The sequence below is a fragment of the Pithys albifrons genome, chromosome Z, assembly GCF_047495875.1.
Source record: "Pithys albifrons albifrons isolate INPA30051 chromosome Z, PitAlb_v1, whole genome shotgun sequence".
NCBI classification, from domain to species: domain Eukaryota; kingdom Metazoa; phylum Chordata; class Aves; order Passeriformes; family Thamnophilidae; genus Pithys; species Pithys albifrons.
In genome coordinates this window covers 77,461,249-77,488,836 of record NC_092497.1, presented here as the reverse complement: position 1 = coordinate 77,488,836, position 27,588 = coordinate 77,461,249, and the positions used below count along the sequence as shown (strand labels likewise).

Genomic DNA, 27,588 nt, shown 5'->3' with positions numbered 1-27,588 from the left:
TGGCATAATTGTTTTAAACGGAAAATACAGTTAGATTTGTGTATACAGAAGAAATTTTTTACAGTCAGTATGGAGAGAGACTGGTACAGGTGACCCAAATGTGAATGCCTCATCGTTGGGGGTGTTTTAAGTTTAGTGGGAAGCTGAGCAACTTGACTTAGTGAAAAGTCCCTTCCCCCACCATGGGGTTGAACTAGGTAATTGCAGAGGGTATGTGAGATTACCTAGAACAGCAGTAAAAAAAAGAAAAAAGAAACTTTTAAGTAGGATTTGCTGTGCTTTGCAGCATTATGGATACAAGTATCTTATTCCTTGCCTTCCTTTTTAAAACATGGTTGCCCCTTGCCAAGAAACTTCGTGAACAGTGTCCCAGAACAACTAGATCTTTGAAGTAGAAAGTAAGATTTCAAGTCTTGCCTATAAAAGTGCTATCATTGGGGAGCAGATAATACGGCATTAATATTGTCTTAATCAGGAGGAAAAATGAATAATAGAAAAAGATATGGTGAAAGGATGAAAATATGAACTTTACATTTGATCTGTTGATCATGTAAAATCATAAAGTTATGGGACTCTGGTAGACTCTTGCATCATGTACAGGCTGCAGAAAACTGTCAGGAGGTATAGATAAATGAGTGGTGGTGTCAGGTGTTAATACAGGGCAAAAATTGAATGCATTACCGAAGCATTTTTCGACTGAGTTTGATTCATCCTGTTGTACAGATTTATCAAGCAGTGACACTCCAGGTCTGGTGGCATCTTTGACAAAGCCAATTTTCAGCTCTACTGTCTGGATGTCTAGGGAGGAAGTGCTTTTATTTGTTGTAAAGTAGGTGTTTCCTATTTCCACAGGAGATTCTGAAATACACCCTAAATCTAGATTTACAGCTTGTTGTGAATACAGGAGGTATTCAGAGAAGTAAAATCTTGGTGGTGTGTTTTGAAGAGCCTGTCTGATTTTCATGGATTGCAGGGAGCGTACCAACTGATGTCATAATGGAAAAAACATTGCCAGTAGCTTTCTCCCATCCTTCTCCATATTTTCTTACAGCCCCAGCTGAAATGACATTTGTGTTTCCCTTGGAGTTAACATCCTGAAAGAATACTTTTTTAGTCTTGTCTTACCCTTTGTCTTTGTCTGGAGTAAAGTAGAAGTAGTCAGAAACATGGTTTCTAGTTTTACTTTTGAATTTTAAGGATATATTGTAAGGATCTGTTATGATCAGAATTAACTGAGCCTCAGAAGACATACAGACCATGTGACATTAAATGATTAATTCTTAGTGGACTTTGTGTTCACTTCCTATTACATTTCTGTGCTCTTGTAAGATTATTGAATAGTTTGAATAGACCTTTTAATGGTCATGTAGCCCAACTTTCTTGCAATTAGCAGGGACTTCTTCAACCAGATCAGATTGCTCAGAGCCTCATCTAACCTGGACTTGAACACTGCCAGGCATGAGGCATACACTGCTTCTCTAGGCAACCTGTCAAGTGTGTTTTACCACACTCATTGTAAAAAAAAACTTCTTTCCTATATCCTATATAAACCAAGCCTTCTCCAGTTTAAAACCATTACTCCGTGTCCTGTAACTACTTGCTAAAAAGTCTGCCCCCATCTTTCTTGTAGGCCCCCTTCATGTATTGCAAGCCTGCTGTAAGATCACCTCAGAGCCTTATCTTCTTCAGGTTGAACAACCCAACTCTCTCAGCCTTTCCTTATAAATGGGGTGTTCCAACTCTCTAGCCATCTTGGTGACCCTCCTCTGTACTCATTCAAGCAGGTGTTTCTGTTCTGTGAGGAAGACCCCAGAGCTGGATGCAGTGCTGAAGGTGGGGTCTCACCCAAGTGGAGCAGAGGGACAGAATCTCCTCCCTGGTCCTGCTGGCCATGCTGCTTTTGGTACAGCCCAGGACACAGTTGTCCTTCTGGCCTGCAAGTGCACGTTGCTGTGTCGTGTCCAGCCTCTCATCCACTGGCACCCCCTGTCCTTCTTGGCAGGGCTTTTCTCAATCCTTTTATCCCTCAGCCTCTATTCATACCAGGGGTTACCCCTACCCAGGTGTAGCACCTTGCACTTGGCCTTGTTGAACCTCATGAGGTTCCCATGGGCCCACTTCTCAAGCTTGTCCAGGTCCCTCTGGGTGGCATCCTGTCCTCCAGGCATGCAAACCACACTGTTCAGCTTGGTGTCATCTGCATATAAGTGACTGAAGCATGGATCTTTTCTCTTTTGTCAGATGCATCAAGATTTGAGCCTTCCCTGTTTATTACAAAGAAGACTAAAACTAATCCACTTTGGCTGTTTTAGACTATTAATTTTTTTCTAGTTTTATGTTAAGGGTAGCTTAATTGTAGAGAGTATATTAATTGCTATCTAAAGAAATTTCATGCAGTGTTCTCTATGGTTCTCCACTGTTTATGCAACTGTCTTCCTCCTCCTTTCTTGAAAGTGAGGTATCATTCCAAATTGAGGATGTTATTGGACTTTGAATCAAAAAGTACCTCATAGATTTCTTGCAGCTTTCTAGCAATAGTAGAAAAACTAATATTGAAGGAATTCCTCTGGACCAAGAAAGATTCAGCAGGGAGATAATTCTGATTTTGAGCTTTTCATTACAATGTACTAAACATAAGGAATCTGTGCTGTTCCATCCCCCTATCTAGAGCTCCTGTAGAGGACAGAAACTCTTGATGCAATTTCTGTAAATGTCTAATTAAGCAATTCAGTAGTATAACTTGAGATGTCTTTGAAAGGAGTTTATGCATCTCCATGAAACATGACTGAATTCAGACAGTGCAAAATAGGAGGGTGGATTGTGGTAAATAGGATTTGGTTGGTATGAGGGTGAGTTTGACCTAGGATCTCCAACTATTTGCAGTTGATATTTGTATTAAACACCCAAATGCCATAACTTCATGTACTAAACTGGAAGGTACTTCTGATGCCTTTGGATTTTTCTGTATTTGTAGATTTTAATATTTTATATATTTGTAGATTTTTATATAGCTGTATAGTTTCTGACACTTAAGGTAGCAGCTGACAGTTTCTAACAGTTTCTCATGGTTTGTGCCACTTCTCTGAATTTCTGTTTAATGGTCTTTTCAAAGAAGAGATTTCAGCAAGGACATCTTGTTTGGCTTCTGGTTTAACACTCACTACATCAATAAACAACTTGATATCAAAAATACGAGGTTCCCAAGGAGGGAAGTTAGCAAGCAGGGCAAATTCCCTTTCCCAGAGGTCTGCGTAGCTTCTCCTTTGTATTTATTGCAGATACTACAGTAAATCTTCCTTCTGCATAGGTCTGGTATTTTTGTTATTCTCTTTGGAAGGTAAATGGCTTGTACTTCTTTTCTTACACACAGGATTCAGAGTCCTTGAGCAGAGGACAGAACTCAAGTTCTTGTGCTGAACCATTCTTTACGTTGTTGTGTTTTTAACTACTTGAGCTAATTGAGCCAAAATCTTACTTTTCTCTCATTAGCCAGTAATGTAAAGCAAAAAGTGCATGTGCTTATGTTCTGGTGATGCAGTTTTTCTATTTTGTAAGAAAAGTTCTCTTTTTCTAACCTTTTTTTAAATAAAACATCCCCATATTTTTAATGAAACATGCTGTATTATGTATTACTAGAACATGATCATCTCATGTACAGAAGAGGTAGATGACATGACTGAAAAGCTTTTTATAGTAGTTGTAGTAAAGTTCCAAAGTCTTCCAGGTCTCTAATCAAATATTTTGTGATACTGTTTTTTATTTTCCCACTAAGTTCTTGCAAACACGCAGTTTAATTATTTGGTCTTGTCACGGTCAAAAATTGCTAGTAGAATCTTCACTACAATAATTTGTAGGTAAGGCTTAAAATCCAGGCATTTCAGATGTCATTACTGCTGAAAATGCAGGTTCATGAGGATCTGGTACAAGCTTCAGCATAGTAAACATAACACACATTATTATTTTAATTCTATCATTTCTGTAACTCTGTATATATTCCTCTTATTTTTTTCATATAAAAATGAAAATAGTTAAATATTTATAAATACTGAAGGCTAATGCAATTTTCAGTTCTTTACTGTCTTGCGTGATGCTATTAATATTGTGAAAGCTTTCAATAGATATATAATTCCAAAGCTATGCTTGGAACATGAATATAGTGTTAAGTTTAAGAGAATTTTTTTGTTCAGGCACATAAAGAAATTAAAGTATTTTTCTGTAAGTGCTAACATAAGCATCATTAGTTGAAAATACAGTCATGTTTGTACATAAACATGAGGCATTAGAGTTACACTTGTGTTAGTCCAGCACTGTGATTAGCTTCTTTAGATATGGCAGACAAGAAGCAAAAAATCCAAAACAGTCTGAAACAAGCTACTATGAAGAGATTTAACTCTATCCTAGTCAAAACCAGTACAGTGAGGAAGACAGGGACAATCAGGATCAAGCTAGATATTAGATATCTTCTAGCTGCTTACCACCCTTGGCATACATCACAGCCTTCAATTTAACAGGGGCTATTTCAGTCAACTCTAGTAAATAATCCCTATACATGTGGCCATTGGCCATGATCTGAGGCTGCAGTTTTCATTCTGAGAACGTACTTTGATTTTTTTTCACTGTGTAAATCACCTTTTATATACAATATTGTCTTTTGAAGCTGTTCTTCTGTCATCTTGTTCTTGCATATTTCCTCTTCTGAATTCTTCATGGCTGCTCATAAATAGCTTTCTAACAGCCAGTAGAAGCCTGCTTTCCCCTTTCCTCACTGCAGCTTAGTAGAAGCCTTACAATTTTCATATTCATCCCAAAATAGCACTGCGATGAATGCCGTGTTCTTCTATCTCTAAAAATTCATTCATGGGGTTTTTTTTACATGCCCTGTTAGGCACAGGTAGTGTTGGTCTGACTAACTCAGTAAGATGTATATTTGCATCTTTTTTTATTAACTCAAGGATGAAAACTTAAAACAGCCAGTTGATTCACTTACCTGATTGATGATCTCAGCTTTTATAGTTATGTCCCTGTTGTGTTTAGCTCGACTTTCATTTTAATAGTTGCTGTCAGTCACTCCTTATGTTCAGTCACTCCCTGAGCTTCTGGTTTGGGTTTTCACGGCAAGGTGCCAGGAGGGTGCAAGAGTGGTTTCTGTGAGAAGCAGCTGGAAGCTTGCCTTGTGTCCAGCAGAGCTGATGCCAGCCAGCTTCAAGGTGGACCCAGCACTGGCCAAAGCTGAGCCCATCAGTGATTGTAGCGCCTCTGGGATAATGTATTGAAGAAGTGGGGAAAGATTCTGCACAGTAGCAATTTCAGCCGAGAAGAGGAGTGAGACTGTGAAAGCAACAGCCCTGCAGACACCAAGGTCAGTGCAGAAGAAAGGGAAAGGTGCTCTGGGCACTGGAGCAGAGGTTCCCCTGCAGTCTGTAGGGAAGGTGATGGTGAAGTGAGGCAGGCTGTGGCCCTGCAGCCCATGGAGCCACACTGGAGCAAGTGGATGCAACTGAAAAAGTCCATGACCCTGCAAGAAATCTTCACAGGAATAGGTTTCCTGGCCTGACCTGTGTCCTCATGAGAGAAGAGCCCATGGTAGAGCAGCTTTGCCAGCAGGTCTTGTGACCATGCAGGGGGGAACCCATACCAGAGCAGCCTGTCCCTGAAAGATGCCATCCTGTGGAAAGAATCTGTGCTGCAGCTGTTTATGAAGAACTGTGACCAGTGGAAGGATTCACACAGGGGAGTTTGGAGGAGTTGTCTTCTGTAGGAGGTATCTCACACTGGAGCGGGGAAAGAGTGTGAAGAGTCCTCCCCTTGAGAAGAAAGGAGCAGCAGAGACTACATGGGATTAACTGAGTGCAACCATCATTATATCTCCTTGTGGTACTTGGGAGCAAGGAGGTAAAAGAAAATTGAAAGTGAAGTTAGGCCCAGGAAGAAGAGTGGGGTGAGGGGAACGTATTTTAAGATTAGGCTTCATTTCTTGTTACTCTATTCTGGCTCAACTGATAATAAATTAAACTAATATTCCTCAAGTCAAGTCTGTTTTGCCTGTGACGATAATTGGTGAGTTATTCCTCCCTGTCCCTCTCTTGACCCAGGAACATTTAGGTGTATTTTCTCTACTCTGTCCAGCTAAGAAGAGATGGGATAATGCAGCTTTGATAGGCACCTGCCATCCATCCAGGGTCAACCCGCTACATTGTGATGAGCACATAGTCCATGTCTATCCCTGCAGAGCCTTCTCCCATTGAAGCAGGTCATTGATCAGTCATAACATGAAGTATTTGGATTCTTTACATTTTGTCATTCAAAATGAAGACTTCTATGTATTTTTAAATTATTTTTTAGTAATTCCAGCATCTTTTACATTGTAGGTCATGCAGGAGTGTCTGCCAGCATGATGAAGAAGAGAACTTCTCACAAGTAAGTTGTTAGTATTTTTGCTGAAGTATATGTTTCAGTAACTGCACGTACTGTTCTAGAAATATATCTTATCTCTACTGTTCCACTCCCTTTGTTTTTGAAAATCACACAGAACAATACTCAGTTTGTATATGTGTGTAGAGTCAGACTTTTAATTCTTTCATGAAGGTGGTAGGAAAGAAAGTCCAGCAGATAAAGATTTAAACATTGTTTTGTCAGTTAGTAAGATGTTTTCCTTGAATGCAATATTGTAATTATTGTAATTCTTTGTGGATTCCATAGAGAAGGATATGCAAGCCCAAAATTAGCCATGTGTACTGTAGGATGTCTTTTCTCTGGCACAGACTTATCTTGTCACCAGGTCAATAAAAACTGCAAATCATGTTTACTGATAACCTAGTCTGGATGTAATCTTAGATATATCTAATCATGTATGCAGTATAACTGTAGTTTTGGAAAATATTTTTGTTTGTTTGGGTTTTTTTAATGAAGAATATATTGAAATACTTCTGTAAGGATGCTACTTATTTGTGTGGAAGGATACCTGCTTGTGCTACACTTTCGTGGCATGTATTTTTCTATCTACGTCATTTTAAAATAGTAGCAGCTGAACATTCGTGAGTAGCTATGTGAAAATAGAGGTAATCATCTGGGTATAATTGGTCTTAGATATCTGGCTATATCTCTGGTGGAGGATATCTAAGCTGGGTAAGTGTGAAACTTACTAAAATGTTACTAGCTGTATTTTAAGAGTAAAGTCACATAGTGGTGTGTCAATCAAAAGCAATTTGTTCGGCAGATGTATTTCCACAATTAACGTAGTTAATCACTGCTAAACAGTGTTAACTGTTTCCCAGAGACAACACGTGATGGAAAACTACTCTAATCCCTTCCACCAGCACATCATTATCCATTCTTGTCTATCTTAATAGAAGGCAAAAAGAAACATTTATTTGTCTAGGGGCAGGTAGAGTTGGTTAAAATTTAATTTCTCTTGTTCTCTTTCAACCGCTCAGAGAAAGGAGTGTATGATGGGAAGACTATCAGAGGTGGGTTGCCTTTTGTACTTGAGGGTGGCTAGATTTGTCTTTATTGTTGTGCTAATATACACTTATTTAAATAACTAAATAGGCTGTACATTTTTTAGCATAAAGACTTCTGTGAGACATGAGAAGTTTTCATCCTAAGTGTCATAATTTTGAGGCATTTAACTTGAGCATCCAGCTTAGTGTTAATTTAGCCTAGTTCAATGGTTTATTATTTCGTAAAGGTTTTCTTCTACCAAGTCAATATGATTTCTTGTGTGCTGCTCACTGACTTGTCTGAGAATGAGGCAGAATAGTAGAGTATTGCTTATCATTTACCACAAATGAGTAGAATATGAATGATGATGTAATACTGTATGCTGATACTACTCTGAGCTGGTACAATAGACCATGAGTTAGTAATGCATACTTTGGCACTCATTTAGTTACTTATTTAGTAGCTCTCATATAAAGAAAAGGAGGAAGAAGCCTACGGACTCTCAAAAGGCCATTGAGATTTTAAATGAGCTTCAGAAGGTTTGCAGCAGAGGAAGGCACAAGGCAAGACTCAGTAAACTGAGGGTGTGATAGAGTGAGCAGTGTGGACGAGCCTCCTGATCTCTTCTTTGCTATAAATAGTGGTTAACCTTTGAGCCCTTTGGAGATGGTTCCTGTGGATGTAGGGCAGTTCTTCCAAGTGCTCTGTCAGTGAGTAGTGGTGATCTCTGCCAATGCAAAGCTGACCTCACTGTCATCAGATCAGTCAGATTTCATTCTTTCCACCCTTGGTGTATAAGGAAAGAATACAAGAAATAGTATGAAAATCCTTTCTTCATAGGCTCTCCAGTTTTCATGTAGTTGGCAATTCAAAGAGTTGAGGTGCAGGTTATACCTGTAGTTTTAACTACAAGTGAACTTAAACATGTTGAAATTTTGATCCCACTTGAAGCTAACTTAATTCTTTGTTTTTTCAACATATGGAGCTGAAAGTCACAACTGAATGATGGGGTTTGAGGCAGTACAGAAAGTACTTTAAAACTCTTGGCTTAATTAATGTGTGTCATAGTCTGATATTGTGAAAAGTAGCTAATAACAATTCCCTCATTATCATTCTGCTATTAGTGATAGGCTGTAATAAGATCACAACTCTATTTTTGGGTCCTATTTTTAATAACTTTTTTGCTTGGCACCATGAAAGACATCACAATGAACTGACCATTGCTGCTGTACTCCTTTCATAATGTTTTCTAGTTTTCCTTTCAGTTTTTCACACTTGTGTGTTTTTTGCATATCTGAGGGGTGTGTGGGTTTCTTTCACCATTCTGTTTGTTTTTTAATTAGTGCTGTTTTTCAGAGGTTAGATGATCAGGGAAAAAAAAACAACCTAAATGGATAACTTTATAGGTTATTTTGGGAATTGCTATTTTCCTTTTTATAAATGCTGGTCTGTCTTTTAAGCACAACCCACTGGTAATGGTTGATTTTTCTCCTATCAGTCCTGTGCAATTCTGCACTATGTTGGTTTCTCTGGTAGTAGCTGCCAAAAATTTTGTGTGAGGACCATATAAACACAGCTTCAAAATCTGGAAAGATTTCTTTCAGGCTATGTAGTCTATAGTGTCTGGTTCTGATAAGGAAACTTTTTCACATAACTAGGTTTTAGTTAACATCTTACAGCTTGCAAGATAAAGAAGAAGATCTGAAACTTTTGGAAATCTAAGGGCCATTTACAGTGAGGATGTGTCTGATATGGCAAGTTATTGCCAGGATTTGCGAACTTCTGTTTCTCCTGGCTCCATATTTTACATGTCTAATTGTTATGTAGTCTTCAAGAGCAAATCTGTGAAATTTTAAAGATAATTCTGATGAAAAAAGAGGAAAAGATTGTGTTGGACCTTCTAGATATAGCATCATAGAAGGTTATGAATACTTGTTTTACTTGATGTATCACAAAAATAACACCTCCTTAAGGAAAGGAGTGTTGGTTACTTGGTTATCTTATATGGAACTATGTTCTATATTATTTATGGGTGTTTAAGAACTTACGCTTGCATTCTTACCACATGTTCAGATGCAAGAAATAGGTTTTCCTTAGTAATCTACTAGTTTAAATATCTCATTTCTTACAGTATGAACCACTGCAAATGAGAGTGAGCAGCTGTTCAGTAGTACAACCTTCAAACAAAAATTTGAACTGCAAGTACACCTGGCGGGTACTTGACCTGTAATTAAATTTGTAATGCATTTTGCTCTATGAGGCATTTTAAATGTAGTTATGTTGTCTTTTTCCATAATTTTTTTACAGCGAGTGTGCAACTTTTTGCATTATTGTTCCAACATAAAGTGGATTATGTTTTCTAGGCAGAAAGGAACATTGACCATGAGATTGAATATAACTAGTAGTATAATCTTTTTCAAAGATGAACATAAACTGCTTAAACTAGATAAAGCAACGCCAGTTTTAACACTTTTATCTTTAGTTGTTTTTATTCCCCTTAGAATGGATCAGTGATTCATTAGAACTAAATTAATGAATTGCATACAAAACCCCCTCAATTTTATTGTGTCAAGTACCAATCTCATTTTGTAATAGTAAACTATTACTGAGACTATTACAATTAGAAATAAAGGTACATACATATACATGAGCAGAACTAGAATTTGGAAATGTGTTTTAGTTTTTGCATAACATTAGAACCAGCTTTTTGGGAGAGTCTCTTTTTACACGATCTCCAACTTGTTCCAGTTATCTGTTCTATCAAAGTTAAGAATACAGAACTGTGGTTTGATCTTTGAAAAAGCTCAAATGATAGCAAAAGTGAAGTTTGACAAACCCCCCTGTAAGGTCTGGAAGTGAGACAAGTTGATGAAGGAATTGCGTATCTTCTTTTTAATAGATACAATTATATCTTTAGCATTAAGCCTTCCAATATCATGTAGTGAGTGCATTATTCTGAAAGACTGCTTTCAGGATTTCACTGTTGTTTTCTGTCTTTAGATCATACAGGGGCTTCTAAGACATCATTCATTGTTCATGGAGACGTTTTTCTTTGGTCACTGTCTCTAATCTAAGAAAGAGTTGTGTTCTGGAACTGATACTCTTAGATGTTGCTCTAAGCATGCTAGTTGTGTGCATATATTACTGCCATTAAAATGATGTGTGCTACAAGTAGTAGCCCAAAAAATTTATTTTACAGCTAGTTGACATTCAAGAGAATTTTGTATACTGTCATAATGTCCTTGTGTTTTTTCCATTTATATTCAAAATTTTTAATGTTTTTAATAACTGGATAGAACAAAACTTGTGTAACACTTTCAGTGGTTTGAAACTGTCATATAGCTTACATTACAGTTGATCAGAACATTAACTGTTATTCACCAGAGGGAATTTCCATGCCAATTCCATGAAAATAGCATAAGAAAAAAAATATTTAGTCTATTTCCTGCATAAAGGAGTATGCCTTCTGTGGCCTTTTCCATGGCATGCAATTTTTCATTTCCCATACTAGGAAGGAGCAATACAGAAGTGTTGTTTCTACAATGTGTCTTTAAAAATACTCCAAGTCAAAGATACCTGTAAATGAAGGAGGCTAAATTTCCTTCAGTTGAAAACATGTTTGTTTTAGGGGGAAAAAAAAATCTTGAAAGAATTTTAGTCAGCCACTGGTAATGTTTGCACTGACTTCTTCCTCCTGGGACAGGAATTCTTTACTTTCTGCACAGAGCTACAAGGTACTGCCAGGTAACCTTGTGCTGTAAGACCTGATCCAGGTGAGTTTTAGTTTTGATGGTCAGTGTAGCAAGGGATAGAATAGTTCTTTTGTCTTAAGAAAACTAGTTTTAGAATTTACTATTGGGAAACTGACCTTATAAAGCATGTAAAAATGTTTTACTGTTTTTCAGGGTGTTTCTCTTTTTTCTGATACAGTGTGCTATGCTTTATGCCCTAATTTGAATGAGGTGTGCTAAGCTATTAAATACATTCTCCTGTACAAGCATACAGCTATTTTCTGAAGTAGAATTTTGAATATATATGTACTTGTTTAATATTAATGTTTGTATCTGTGTACAGAAAGCATAGAAATAATGTGGGACCCAGCAAACCTATTTCTCAGCCACGAAGAAATATTGTAGGCTGCAGGATACAGCATGGATGGAAAGAAGGGAATGGACCTGTAACACAATGGAAGGGTACAGTTCTTGATCAAGTTCCCGTAAATCCCTCTCTCTATCTTATAAAGTATGATGGATTTGACTGTGTGTATGGACTAGAACTTCACAAAGATGAAAGAGTTTCAGCACTTGAAGTTCTTCCAGACAGAGTTGGTAAGTATTCTGGGTTCTTCTCCTAAATTCATATGTATTGTTAAAGGTTCTCCACTAATCTCTCCAAACTTCCGCCAAGATAACATCTGACCACTGAAATGTTTTTAGTCAATTTCATTTTTGTCTCAGGGCAGGTAATCTTTTTTTTTTGGAATCTACAAAGTTGTGATGATACTAATGAGTGCAGTTGCCATCTTCAAGTAGTATGCAGTACATTCTGTAATTTTTATTTTTATTAATGACGATATATCTGTTAAAATTTCAACTATGAAGACATCTTGACTGTGTGATCTGTTGTGTATGTCTAACAGTAATAATGTCAACATTTTTCCTCATGTTCTTCCTCCAAGTACTTCTAACAATGGGAAGAAGGCATTTTCTGAATTAAATAACCTGACTAATAATAATGCTTTTTGATTTTCAAAGTAGCACTGGGTTGTTAAACTACAGGTTTTTCAAACCACCAGGCTTAATATTTACTCAAGTAAATAGTTTATAAACAGACAAAGCTGTTGCTTCTTTAACTGCAAACCAATTGGTAGCAGTGTTAGAAGGAACCAAACCCCAAAGCTCCATTAATAACATCACAGAATTGTTCTGTGATTGACCTTTCTCTTCTCCCATCTGCCTCTCCCTGTCAAGTGTCTAGTTGAAATACAAAGAGTCTCTGCTGGTGGGCCTTGGTTGATCTCCCTTTACCTTGCATTATAAGTGTTTAATCATAGGAAGTGCAGTAATTCATGCCATTTTAACAACATTCTGAAGTTTTGTAGATCTTCAGTTCTAAACTCTCTGGAATAGACAGTGTTTGTTTAGTCTATGAATGGATGAACTTTCAATCAGATTTATGTATGAATTAGGGTGGTCCTGTGGTGTAATGGAGAGCACTCTGGACTCTGAATCCCAAGGTCCTGAGTTCGAGTCTCAGTGGGACTGTCCCCTGGCAGTTCAATGCCTCCCTGCCATCCCATCCCGTCACATCTCAGACACTCAGCAGGGTCAGCCCCGGTTAGTACCACGTGCTGTGACAGTCCTGAGGACTTCACTGTCACCATCCAAGCTCGCTCGGCCGTGGCAGATGGACCTCAGGAGTTAAACGGTGGGGCCAGTTCTGTGCACGCTGTGCCTCACCTAAAAAATCCACTGTGCAGGCTGGAAGGGCACACCCATGTGGGGAGAGCCCTTCCCAAATCTTTGTTTGGGAAGTTTGGCCGTACATACATGTATGAATCAGGGTGAAGATTATTTTTCACAAGGATATATATCTGTGCCTTTGAATGAACTTGTGAAATGCTGTCATTTCAGCTTCGTCTCGAATTAGTGATGCCCACCTGGCAGACACAATGATTGGCAAAGCTGTGGAACATATGTTTGAGACAGAGGATGGCTCAAAAGATGAATGGAGGGGGATGGTTTTGGCTCGAGCTCCTATAATGAACACATGGTTTTATATTACCTATGAGAAAGATCCTGTCTTGTACATGTACCAACTCTTAGATGATTATAAAGAAGGTGACCTTCGCATTATGCCTGATTCAAGTAAGTAGGCCCGTTACTGTCTTCTTCTTCTTTGTATTAAGCATTTGGCTCAGGCGAACTGACAACCAACTTGTTTGTTACTCCCTTTAATTTTACTCTTCTAAGTATCACAATTAAGCACAACAAAGTGTGCTTCTGTGTTAACTGCTGAAATACTTTACTTTTATCAGCAGTGACATATGCAGGGAAGTAATTTTTCCTAATTCTGCTGAAAATAATGTACATACTACCATGGAAGAGTTTGTGTTTGGGTTTTTTAATGGAAACTGACAAACTAGAAGTCTACCACTGTTGTTTTCTTACAGAAGTATCACAGTTTGTAGAGGTGCCTGTTGATTTGTGTGTCTCAAACCATTCTTGTGGAAATTAATATTTTGAAACCAACTAATGTAACTGACATAATACAGTAAGAATAATTTCTTTGAGCTTTATGTCGTCAGTGTGAAAAACTTTTCAAGTAGTTTCTTGTGGGAAAGGAGTACTAATTTTTTTTAGAATTCATTTTATCTCATATGTTGCAACATACTAGGAAGGAAAAGATTTCAGCATATTAGAAGGGATATTTTTCCTCTCTTTATGAAGGGAAAGTCATCAGGAATTCTGTTAATTTAGAAGGATTTTTTCAGAGTCGGTATTGTGCTAGAGATTCAGATAGCTAGTACGAAAATAGGGACGGGGGGAGTGGGTAAAGCTTACAAGGAATACTTTGGTTTTATTTGTCCTATGTACCTAAAACACCCTTTTCTGACAGAGGCAATCTAGGCTTTAAAGAAAATTACTAATTGGATAACTGTGGTGGTTGACTACATAGTGCTTTGCATATGTATTTGTTACAATTAGTTTGTTGAGTTTGAGACAGTCTTTTCAGATCCATCACTGGTAATGGTCTAGCAGCAGAAAACAAGTGACACTTAGTTGCATAATGGTTGTAGGAATCACCTGTGTTTAGTCTCCCCCTTATGTCTCCCCCCAACAAAAAAGCAACATCTCTTCTGTTTTTGAAGAGTGAACCACAGATACTAATGGAAAAAAATAACCTTCCTCTTCCTAAAGAAATAAAGCTTTGTCTTTCAGATATTAACCTTCAAATAATTTGTTCTTTGTCTTAACTATTAAAAAGGACGTGAAATGTATTTCAAGTCTGCTTTGCTTTCTTTCAGTTTTGGGGACTAGGGTATGGAAAGCTTATATGCTTTCTTTCCATCTAAGTACTAATTGCTTTTAGTGCACTTTGTGCTCCACAAGACTATTAACTATTGACTGCTTACCTGTTTTGTAAACACTTCTAAGTATTTGCTTGCTTCTGAGAATGTCAATGCTTTCCAGATACTTTGGATTGTGTCCTTGAGTCAATGATTGGTGTTACTGTTTTGGAGTAGTATTTTTCAAATCAGATTTTAGAATACCTGGAAGCAGTTCTCTAAATTTGGTGGAACTTGCCATAATATTATAAATAAAATTTCAAGGGTACTGCCTCTTTTAAAATACAGGCTTTGCCTTTGTTTGAAGACCACATTGTAGATCATTTCTTCTAAACATTTTTTTGATCAGGGGAAATTGTATTGCTCAATCTGATACTAAAACTTTATCCACACTTCTAAGTGAAAATATATGGGTTGAGAACTTGTATCTTTGCCAAGAAAGACTCTACACATAAAACTGATATTAAGAGGATAATAACTGTGTGACAGTGCATTTTTAGAATTGAAACAAAAATTGAAAGGAAAGCTTCTTAAGTTGTTGGATGAATTTTTAGTGTAAATATAAGGCAATTATTCATTCCCCCTTGGGTTTTTTCTCCTTTGAGAGTTCTTTTGCAGATCTTAGAACTGAAAATAAAATGGGCGGAATCTGTAAGGAATTTTAAATGCAAACATGGAGCAAAGTTATTGATTTTGAAGCTTATAATTCCAGAATAAAAGCCACATCAGATGTGAAATTGCTTTAGAAAGTTTCTCACAGGAATACAAACCACAAGGTTAGATAAATTGGGAAAAAAATGAAAGGAGTTGAGAAAGGAGGTGGAGTTGGCTTCTGGTTCTCAATACAGTATTTTTAACCTTCTTTCATATCTTTTTTTGTGATTGGCTTGTAGCCAATCCCTTGGCAATTGGCCTGTTGCAAATCACACCTTTTAGTATCCAAATGTAGCATAGGGACCATCTGAAACACCAGGATATTTCTGATTAAATTTTGCTGCAGTGGAAAATAATATGGATGGACTTTACCAAAAGCCTTATTCAAATATCAAGTCAAAAGTCTGTTTTAATAGAGAGTTTACACGTATTACTGTTTCAGAAGAGTTGGTTTTGTTGCGGTGGCATGCATGCACTGAAACTTTGAATAAGGTGTGTGGGATGAGGGATATTTAGTTAGGCTGCCTTTCTGCTAAAGAGGTCCAGTGTTTTTTTTCTGCTTGTGGTTTAAGTTCAATTATCCACAGCCATTTTCTATGTTTTGTACATAAACATTTTTGTCAAAAGAATTACTTCTCTTACCAAAGTGCTATTTTTGTCTTAATACTTTATTACTTGAAAAATTTTTCTGCAGCTACTTTCTAGAAGCATGGCAATTGTTAGGTGCTTGTCTTAACAAAATATATGTTCTACATAATCTATTTATAAATTTTAATTGTTTTGCATGAGTTTTAAAGAAGATTCTGCAGTTGTCTTCCATATTGCAACATTTTATTAATGCCTACTAAAGTATACTGTGTTTATGTTACAGATGATTCACCTCCTGCAGAACGGGAACCAGGTGAAGTTGTGGACAGCCTGGTAGGCAAACAAGTGGAATATGCCAAAGAAGATGGCTCAAAAAGGACTGGCATGGTCATTCATCAAGTTGAAGCCAAACCATCTGTCTATTTCATCAAGTTTGATGATGATTTCCATATTTATGTCTATGATTTGGTGAAGACATCCTAGACATCATCGTGAACTTTTGCCAAATTTGTGGAACTATTAAATGTAAAATTTGTAGACACAAAGACTTGACTGCTTTCCAGTTTAATGAAAGCTTAAATGTCCCTGCGAACCCACAATCTCTGCCAGCAAAACTGTTTTGTTCTGAGTAATACAAACATGACACATTTTGTGTAAAAGAACTCCTTTTCTTGAAGGAAGTCAGTATGTTTGGGCAGGAGGGAGTTAAAAGCAAAGAACAGCTGCAAATTCAAGCTGTGTAAAGTTGATCTAGTATTGTAATCATTAATCTAAATTTTTTCATAGATTTTAACTTTTTCTTCAGCCTTGCACTCACTTGTTCAACTGCCACATGCAAGTATAGTTTGATACTTTGATACGCCTTCTTTTGTAACATTAAATTTAATTTCTCGGATACTGGCAGTCCTTGTTTTCAGGGTTGGGACAGAGATGACTTGTCTGAAAGGTTTAAACAGTTTGTGTGGCATCAAAGAGTGCCTAACCCAACTAATATCAGTCTGCTGTGTTTCTACATTTTATTTCAAATGTAGCTTTTTAAGAACTTGCAGTACATGGTGATACTTGTGCATTTTTTACTAGTCACAGGACAGTAAGATATCAAGTGTTTGAATTATGCACCTTTCAGTGAAAAGGCTTTAAACTATAAAAAATACATTTAATCTGTATAATCAGTTAATTAGAAAATGCAGGTCAATGGCCCATATTTACAAGTTGTAGGAACCAGTAAAATACATGCAACAAGGCTGCCTTCAATCCTAAATGTTGTACTTCTTTCTTTGTTATACACACTTAGCAAAACCCAAGTGCTTGGTGCCACAACTTTAACACTATATATGCTACTTCAGAAGACTTTAGACTACACATTGGCATCAGTAGTCTCTCATATAATATCAAAACCTAGCAACCTGAATGTTTGTGTGTGGACTTAGAAATCTAACAGTTAGTATTTTACATGGTAAATACAATCTCATGCCAGGGGAGTGGGAGGGGGTGGTCTTTTACATTGAAGCTGTAACTTCACAGAGGGAGAAGCATTTATTGCCTTCTGCTCAGTCTGTTGCATTCTTTTATGTTGGTTTACTTCTAATCATTTTGGTTCAAGAAGGCATCTTCCCAATCATTCTTTTTTTGGCTTTTCCACATAAGGAGTGTCCAGACAAATCTACAGTTTAAACCTGTCGTTGCCTTTTGTGGTGTACATTGTACTTGCTTTGAGGTATGCTGTTGAAGTGAACTTCATTCTATGAACACTAGAGTTCTGCATGTCAGTGGTATCTAATGAAAGCTATAGGCAGTCTCAGTGGTTCAGTCATCTGCATTAGATTGTGGATGTAAATAGCAGCCCACAACTGCAAAATCCTTTCATGGTTTTAATCCTGCAAGATAGTTGTAAATTAAATTTAAGTTTCTTAAGTGTGGCAACTTTTAAAAGTATCAGAATTGCAACAACAATCCAGCACAGCAACAAAATCGTCATGTTATGTTAAGGCAGAGCTCTGCAAGTTTCAAAGAACTGCTTCACAAAAATGCAGTATGTGCAGACAGTCAACACTGTTGATGGAAGGAACAAATACCCTGATATCCAACCGTATGCTATTAGTGGAAGAATGCAGGAAAAGTGCTGTTAATCAGAGAACAGAGGTCTGATGACCTCTGTTGTGGGTATTCTTGATATTGAAGACTCAGTGGTTTAAGCCCCTTTCTGTCCATTTTTTTGCCTGATTTCATATTTTAGCCTTAAGGCTTGTGCCTCATTCTGTGGTTGAATGGTAATAAATACTCTCCATATAAATATGATACCTTAATTCTTTGTCCATTGCTACTATATTGCATTATGTCCAGTATTTCATCATGGACAACCAAAGGCAGGCTATTGTCTTTCAGTGATAGCTTCTCAATGCAGTCCTTATGCAGTAAGTACCTGAGTCGTAAATGTTTCTTGTGTTTGAACAAAGTAAGCAGATTTGCAACACAGTGTTTTCATCCTGCAGATCTGTTGTGTTTTCTATTGACTCTTAAGAGTCCTGCATGTAAATCTCAAAGCTGAGCCTGGCTCCATGAGCCCAAGTTGATATTTGTGGCATAGCAATGAATGAGTGTATTGATTATACACGAGATACATGAATAACCTAATACACTGAACTTTGGGCTATATATCTGAGGAATATAAGGTTTGTTTTGAAATATCTGAGTTTAGGTCCACTGGAACACTTTCAGCATTAGGCTTGTATTTGTGGGTTTTCTGCAAGCCTTTTGATTACTCCGTGTATTCTGCCAATTAGAGTATAATCTACAAACTAAATTTTATTGTTGTTTTTTAATGTCCCTCTTGTCTGTTGTGTGGGTATATTCTTTTCACCTTTTTTTTTTTTTTGGAGAGCTTAAACCACCTTTTTGAGGCTTGAGACTTAATTCCACTCCCTGCCCATCTTGCTTTGGGCTTTGTTTTAGGCTCATGTTTCAGATCTGCATGCAGTGCTTGCGTTACCCTGGTAACTAAATGTTGGTTCCTTTTTATAGGGGTTCAACATTACTTTCCAAAATCACGCAGAGCTTGTGATGGTACAAGCCATGGATCTTTGTATAAAAGTTATTCACCTTTCACATTTACCTGCTGTAGTATTGTTGTATATTGTGTGTGCGCGTGTGTGTGATGTCAGGCTGCCATGTAAAACTTTTTAAAAAGGGAAAAAAAAACAACTTAAATGCAGACCATCCTTTTTTGCATGCTTAGAGGGTTAGAACATTCAATGTAACAAACTAAAGTTGCATGTTAAAATGTTTAGGTTTTTGTTTTGTTCTGTTTTTATTTTGTGTTCAGTTTTTTGTGAATTTGCTTATTGTGCTGTTTTAATGGTTGTTAAGTAGGATTAAATGCACCGGTGAGACGAGCATAGTGCCAACAGGAGGTAATTTTCCAGTTGTATGTGTCATACAGCATTTGAAGGGACCATGTATTCTGTTAAAGAAAAAATAAAATCTCAGTTGAATAGCAAAACACTACATTCTTCTTCTTTCTTTTGAGTGCCAAACCCTAAACTATGTTTCAGTAAACATGGGGAAAATCCTTTTCATTTCAGTAGCTGGAAACCTTCTTTAAGGGGATTGTTTAAGCATAGGAGCTTTATTTTCAGAGAGAAGTAACTAGTTGCATCAGGGAAAAGAATTATGGTAAAAACAGTTTCTGGTTCCTTGAAAATGCTGTGCTTTTTGTATTTTACATCATTAGTGCAATTTCGATGGTTCTTGGTATGTGTATAGTTCAAAGGTCTTCGTGTTCACATTTTTAAATTAGGTAGTGAATTCATCTTTAGAGCTTGGTTTCATTATTTTTATTTTATTTTGAACAATGTAGACAGTTCCCTGTTCTCTGCATTTAGAAGTATAAACACTTTAAATCTGTTACTTAATTCTGTAAGTAATTTTTATAATTATGATGTAACTCTATCCTTAAAACATTTAAAATAAACCCTTTATGTGCAACTTATGCCTGTAAATGTGTTCTCATGAGCAAAATGTAGTGATGTGATTTCAGATTGTAAAGAAACATTTTCTTCGGTTTTGTAATTAAAAGAATTTATTATTTTAATGATGAGCCATGTAAGCTGGTATAATAATTGCCTTGTGAAATAGTTTTGCTTGCTAAGCCAAATCTTTATGCCTTTTTTCAAGTAAGCATAAATGCTATTTAGGTGGAATTTGGCTAAGGTAGAGCATACTATCAAATTGTATTTCACTAAACACAGAACTCCCATGCAGGGGAGTGTGCAAGTCTGTGAAGCGCTCTCTCTTTCCAGAGCACATGAAATATTTCGGCTGTGACAAACAGCAGAAGCATTTGGTAGTGATTTGGTGATACATTAATCTGCTTTGAATTAATAAAATTCAAAATTCAATTAAGCGTATTTTGCTGGTGTGAAAATGCAAAGTTGATCATGCAATTTAGAGGTGATAAGAAGAGAAGGTAACATCACCACACTGTAGATTTTCCAAGTCTTATAAATGGTTGTGAAGACTTTGGTTTAATTACTGCAACAGACTTCCCTTGCTAAACAGATTTTCTTTATTACTACCTCTTTTCTGATCAAATAGAGGGTGCATGGCACTTAAGGACATGGTATAGTGGTGGACTTTGTAGTGGTAGGTTAACAGCTGGACTCAGTAATCATAAGGGTGTCTTCCAACCTAAGTGATTCTGTGACTCTAAAATACGTTTTAGGCACCAAGCTCATTAGATGTGTACTGAAGAACTTGGAGCATGCAAGCATGCAGTTGGGATAAATACCCAGCCCCTTTAGTTCCCTTAGTTCCCTGTCCCATCTATTCTATCTGATTGTCTGAGACATTGGTCCCAGTGAAGATTTATATTGTGTATAACTGCGATTACAGAGTCTAAGACTGCTTTAACAGAAGTATCACATCCAAAAACCACGTGCTTATCTGTGTGAGCTGGATACATTAAATGACAGTTAAAAATAGATATACAAATATTTTGTGACTAGTGGCTGAATCTGTTCTGTATTACCAAATTTCTGATAAACCAATTTCAGTTGGATGGCATCTTTATAAGAAGAAAAAGAGGAGGCTTATAAAAACGATGATTTTTTTGTTCTTTACTATTGCAGTCATGTAACTGCCCCTTGAAAGCTGGGTACTTAAGAGCTCACTTAAAAACAGCTCAGTTGTCAATGCTTTGAAGACAGTGATGTCCCACAGATTTAGGAGAGTGGCACTAGGGGTCCTGCCCAGAGCTGCAGCTTTAATACTACTGTACTGTATTTTCACATATGTCAGGTTCCTCCTTGTGCATATGAATAGGTTGCACTTCGAGGGGAAAAAAAAGCTGCCCTTTTATTCAGTGAGTTAATTGACATGAATAATTTTTTTCTTTATTCATGCTCTAAGCATTTGATAACTTCAGAAGACCTCATTTTTTTATGGAAAGGATAAACTAAGATATTTTGGAGGATGTTGGGTTGCTACAATTTAAGATGATTTGAAAGGAGAAGTAAGAATATGTCAAGGAAACTACAAATCTTTAATTCTCAAGCATTAGATAATAAGAGATTTTCACTATTGTACACACTTAGAACCTTTATTTTTTTTTTGCCAATCTTGTTTCTTTTTCAGTAAGTTCCTGCCTTGGTATGTTACTTCGCTTAACTCTGCCAATATCAGTACCTTACCATTTAAATTCATTTCAGGATTAGCAGCCTGGGAAAGTTATCAAGCTAGTAAGCATTTTTTCTGCTCTTCTCACTGCCTTGTGAGTTTTCTGATTTCTCTTCCAAATTCAGAATGCAAAGCTGCATATGCACAATATACACCTGTGTATGCACAACAGAAAGCAACTGAGGTCTCAGCAGTGTAAGGTGGTGTCAACACTTCCCTATTTAATTAGATGTTAATTACAGATTTCTGCACATTATTCTTCTGAAATCAGCTATGATTTGCATAACTTCACTTGTACGCAACTTGTGTAAATGGTTTTTCAGCCTGACAGTTTAAAACCCTCTATGGTTTGACAATGGTTCCACCAACCCTCATGCAATTAATCCTTAAATTTACTTGTATTTAGTGGAGTCTGACTGTTACATGTTCTTTTTCAGTATTTTGATACCAGATCTAAAGACTGATCTGTTCAAAGCTGATTTTAGTATTAAATAAGGATATCTGCACATTTGCTTTGATTTGCATAATTTTGTTACTTCTTAAGGATGTTCCACCCTAACCTTCAGATGTCAGAGTCATGTTTTTGTTAACTAAAAAATATCAACACATGTTTACACTACTTTAAACACTCATTCATGTTGATGAATGATTTCAGGTAAACAACCACCGTTTTGGAAGGGGAGAGGATTTTTTTTTTATGGAAGATGCAATGACAAGGCAGCACTCATCTGGGTTTTGGACTGATGCTTTTTAGTCCTGCTAAACTAACTATGTACACGTGGTATATATTCAGCTTTGAAATTGAGTGTGGGATGACTGCTTAACTTACCTTCATGAGGATCTTTACCACTGGAGCCATACACTTGAAACACTGGTTGTCATGCTTTCCACAAAAACTGTCATCAATTTGATTTTACAACACTGTTTACTAACTCCTAGCCATTTTTAACTTACAAAAGCAGATTTCTAACTTAAACTCTCATTAATTTAATGAATAAGAAACCCCAGCCTTTGAATCTGAAATGTAAATCAACACTAATAGCAGAAGCAGTAGAGAAGATAAAATAATTCTAAGGTTATGCCCAAAGTGTAGAAAGGATAGCAACAGCAATTTTTGTAAGAAACCTTTTGCTACATTGCCACACATTTCATTATGGAAACTTGAAACTGGGTTTTGCTGGGAACCGTCAGTATTTTCTGGCATTGTTCATTCATTCAGTTTTCTGCCTTAAAAGGATATTCATTCTGCCTGACACAAAATTCTCTTCCATTGTTAATGTGGTTCAGTGTATTGTCTACTCAGAAGCTGGCAGACAAGAAATAAAAGCGGGAGTTACAGTGCACCTTTCTGAAATGGTTAAAAAGGCTAACTACTCAGATTCAGAACTTCTGATGGTAGCGAAAAAAAATACAACAAAAGGACCCATTAGCTACTGATCATGTACTGCTACAAAGACTTCCTTCCAGAAAAAAAAGTAAGACTAAGCAAAAGGATGCTTATAATGTATAAGAAATGCAATGTATTAAGTTTCACTGAGAAGATAATTATTGCTTACAATGGGCAATGCTTTCTAACACTGTTAGAACAACATTATTCTGGCCTTTAACTTGATATTGCAAGACTCGGCAGTGTACATAGAAGATTCATAGCATTTTGGCTTCCACAGATCTATTTTAGCACATGGAAGCTTTTGCATTTAAAATAAATTATGCTGTCAAAATGGCCCAAGTCAACATCGTATGTGCTCTAAATTTTGATTTTACTTCCACTCATGCAGATTACAAAATTCCAACTACTTAAAATTACTACTAATTGTTACTATGTAATCATACTCCTACAGATAATCTGAAAGTCTGAAAAGGGGGATCTGAATTCCTTATATTTTTGAACAATACAGTCATGTGGAAGGAAGGAAATACTTCAAGAGTGCTTGAAAACCTCATTGCAAAAAACCCGTGATGCACTTCATGGTTTGTGCTGAGATGCTCCTCTGTGGAGCATCAACACCTTTTTCATTCAGTGTGGGTTCTAGGTTGCAAAGATAAGTGATACTGATGACTATGTCTTTTAACAAAGAAAAGTATGCACTGTGCTGCCAAGACAGAAATTTGAATTCTGTACATCTCTACTTTTCAGTAAACGGATTAAATCAATGCAAGCATTTTAGAAATAACTGATGCAATTTCAATGTTTGTTTTGGTTTTCTCTATGAGATTAGTTGCTAATCTTGAATGGCTACCTGGCAGAGTTACTACCAGAGAAAATGGAGGGAAGTCACCTGGGCAGCCAGCTGAAATCTGAACTGCCTTTTGGGATGCCAATGAGACAGCAGGCTCCTGCAAGATATGTCAGCAACTAAACCTGCTTTTTCTAGCCTTTCTACCAGATATGTAAGGATATAAATACTTAGTTTTGAAGCAGTACTCCTTTATTAACTGAGCCAGATTAAGGTTGATCCTGTCCCATGCTATAGTGTTCTCTTTGCAATGTGAATCACAACAGGTAGAGAGGGCTCTGTCTTGATACTCTGGTACTGGACATGCCCTGTCTGACTCCAAGTCTGTTACTTCTTTTCAAGACTCAAAGCCATCTCACAGGAAGAATCTGTGCCACAGCCAAATGGAGATGCAGAATGAAATGTATTACTGTGAACACTGAAGACTTATGCTTTGGGTTTCTTTAAAACTTGTGTGTTTATGGAGACAACAAATCTGTCTTTCTAGTGGCGGACAACATGCAGAGCTCCCAAGTCCTTGCATCCTGGACCCAGCTTTCTGCCTCTTCACCATGTCCCATTCACAGTGGTCTGTTCCTGTGGCTTAGCCCTAGAACTGTTCCTGGAACAGACATTTTTGAGTTTGCAGCCTTACAGTATCTTGAAGAAGATGATTGAGTTAAAATAATTCCTCTTCTGAATTGTTTCAACCATAGAACAAGTTTTGAGATGAAGTTGTTATTGGAATGCAAGAACTTAAAATAGGTGTACTGAGTATACATGTCATATGTTGGCAGCAGAGACGTTGTAGGTGTGGCCTCTGTGAGAAAATGTTTGGGGGCTGTCCTCATGTAGGACACAACCAGACACAACAGTCCCATTACATGACATGGCTTAGCCCATCAGCCAGGCTAGTGGTGCGTCTGGAAAGTACATTAGAGAAGGGCACGAAGTGCTGCAAGACAGCTGTGAGAGAGGAATGAGATCATGTGAAAGCAACAACCCTGCAGACACCAAGGTCAGTGCAAAAGGAGAGGCAGAAGGGGCTCCAGGCATAAGATCACAGGTTCCCATGCAGTTTATAGCACAGCTGGCTGAGGCAGGCTGCCCTGCAACCCCTGGAGGACCATAGTAGTGCAAATACCCACACTGCAGTCTCTACACAACCCCATGCTGCAGCAGGTGGACATGCCCCAAAGGAAGCTGCAGTCTGTGGGAAGTCCTCTCTGGAGTAGGCTCCTGGCAGCACCTATGGCCCTGTGGAAAGGAGCCCACGCTGAAGAAGTTTTTCTGGCAGGAACTGCAGCACAATAGGGACCCACACTGGTGCAATCTGTTCCTGAAGGACTGCAGCCCATGGAATGGACCAACATTGGAGCAGGGGGGTAAAGTGAAAAAGTATGAGAAGGAATGAGGAGCAAAGGACCATCAACTGAAACACAAGAAGTTCCAATTCAACATGAGGAAGAACTTCTTTACAGTGAGGATGGCAGAGCACTGGAACAGGTTGCCCTGGGAGGCCATGGAGTCTCCCTGTCCGGAGACATTCAAAATCCACCTGGATGAGTTCTTATGTACTCTGCTTTAGATGACCCTGTCCTGTCAGGGGGTTGGACTAGGTGAACTCCAGAGGTCCCTTCCAACCCCAACAATTCTGATTCTGTAAGTGAGCAGCCAAGATGGAGTGTTACAAACTGATCACAACCCCCATTTTACAGCTCCTTGTACCAGTTGAGAAGGAGGTTGAACATTCAGGAGTGAAATTGAGCCTGTCAAGAAGAAGGGTGGGAAGAAGGTACTTTTAGTTTGGTCTTTCTTTTTTACCATCCTACTCTCTTTTCAATTGGCAATAAATAAATTTTCCCCAGATCAAGTCTGCCTTGCCTGTGATGGTACTTGGTAAAGAATGTCCCTGGTTTTATCTCAACAGATGAACATTCTCTGCACTTTTTTTCTCCCTCTGTTCTGTTGAGAACGGGAACTGAGAAAGCAGCTGGGTGGACTTCTGGCAGTCATGCAAGGTTAAACCACCACACTAGCATAAGTATTTATTCTACTCAACAACCTGTGTATGATGGTTTGGGTTTTTTTCCCCTTCACTACAATGATTTCCTATAGAATTGAAATTCAACAGCTCATAAAAGGGCTCAAGTTAGAAGAGACCATAAAGATCATCTAGTTCCAATGCCCTGCCATAGGCAGGAATGCCCACGAAAATTATGTGATTATATGAAAATCAAAGTTCATGAGGCAGATGCTAGCAGGTGACACCCTAGTCTTTCACATCTTTCATTCCCTCAAGATAAATGTCATTTCAGAGCTCTGAAATACAGATACTGTTATCTTAACTCATGCTCAACCAAAGGAACAGGTATTACTTTCATAGTTTTGGTTTGGGGTTTTTTTCTTTTATTTTGGTAGTGGAGTTTGTAACTTGTGATGTTCTTCCAATGACATTGCTTTCTCAATTATTTCTCTGCTTCTAATGGTTTTAAAATTAAAGAGCATGATAGTATAGGCTAAACTATGTTATATATTCTGAGTATGTCTCTGCAAAGGGGAAGGTCTTTGGGATTTTATAGTTAGATAAAATCATTCATGCAATATAAAGGACAGTCAGTCCCAGCCTTAAAATAACATTCCCTTTATTCAAACAGCAAAACCAGAGATTTCATATGAAAATGAGCATGCTAGACAGAAAACTCTGTAGACTGTGTGCAAACCCCTGAGACAACTGACTACAAGGAGGTCAATGTTCTCTGCCAAAACTCCTATCAGGAGCTTCTACCAGCAGCTGCAACATATCAGCAATGGCAGCTTGCTTATTGTCAGGAAAGTATGTTAGCTTTCAGCACTGTAAAACTTATATTGGCTTCCCTAGGACCTGTTCCTTTCTTTACTAATGAGGAGAGATACAGAGGGGGAAACTGCAATGGGAGTAACACAAAATGAAAGCTGAGAACTTAAAGCATGCTCTGTTTGTATTGGTGTTACATTCTGAATGTGTAATGAACATAATAATCTAATGAAACTAGATAATTTCAAGTGTGCCTTTTAAAGCTGAAGGTTGAAAAAGGGTTACTTGACTGAAACAGTGCCATTATATATGGCAAATCTTTTAGTAGTGTCCTTTCCCCTTCTGTAAATAAAAATCATATAATCCTTCTGTTTTTTAAAACGTAAATCTCTCCATTAAAACGAATACTGTGAATGATCATCTGAAATCCTTGGTTTATTTAAATCATTCAGTCAATCTAGTTAAAAGAGAGGCTGCTAATGCAGTGGACAGGCTGTTCTCTCCATGACTGAGGACTCTATCCAATTTTTGACAGAAGAGGATGTGCAGCAGCCAATTACTTTTGTATGCAGCTATCAAATTATTTAAAGCGACTGAAATCACTATTAATACTCCAGAGTTCTTCCTTATGTCAGAGTGTTTGTGACAATCACGCTTTCTTCTTTCATGAAAAGCTCAGGCAAATGAATAGAATTAGGTGGTGGTGCTTGCTACAAATGTAGAGGACTGGGCTAGATTCTGCAGGAAGCCTCACTCAGCCTTACACTTCTCATAGAGCACATAAATGCAGGATCTAATGCTGGATGACTGACCCTGCAAGTAATGCATCCAGTCACAGGTTTCATCAAAACAACACCACAAAAAGACCCAAACAAAAATCCCAACCGGAAACCAGAAATCTCCACAATAACAAACCCCCGCTCCAAACCCAAAACATCCACTTAATTACATTAAACAGCCAAATGGCTAGAGTGAAATGAAAAATGTGTTTGAACTCAAATGAACTAGAGCGCAGTTTTGCTACAGTATTTTTCCACTTTTGAAGGTACAAATGTTATTCCTTGTTGCCATGCAGCAAGTGCTATATTAGATGACTATATTGCTTCCCTGTTGTACATGTTTGGAAGTCAGAAAATTTAGAGCACTGATAT

The 27,588-nt window shown here is 37.6% G+C and overlaps 1 protein-coding gene across 12 annotated transcripts in view; it reads left to right on the top strand.

Moving 5' to 3' along the window:
- SPIN1 (spindlin 1) overlaps window positions 1–19,847 on the top strand; it is a 69,690-nt gene extending 49,843 nt beyond the window's left edge. For 11 of the 12 annotated variants that reach the window (XM_071580046.1, XM_071580042.1, XM_071580048.1 and 8 more), the window contains 4 exons: window positions 6,369–6,417; window positions 11,515–11,768; window positions 13,074–13,307; window positions 16,035–19,847. In XM_071580046.1, the coding sequence (XP_071436147.1) occupies window positions 6,369–6,417; window positions 11,515–11,768; window positions 13,074–13,307; window positions 16,035–16,234 (737 nt within the window). In that variant the 3' untranslated portion in view covers window positions 16,235–19,847. Of the gene's footprint in view, window positions 1–5,187; window positions 5,194–6,366; window positions 6,418–11,514; window positions 11,769–13,073; window positions 13,308–16,034 lie in introns of those variants that run through there. The other variant, XM_071580053.1, reaches the window with a different exon arrangement.
- Window positions 19,848–27,588: the final 7,741 nt, after the last annotated feature.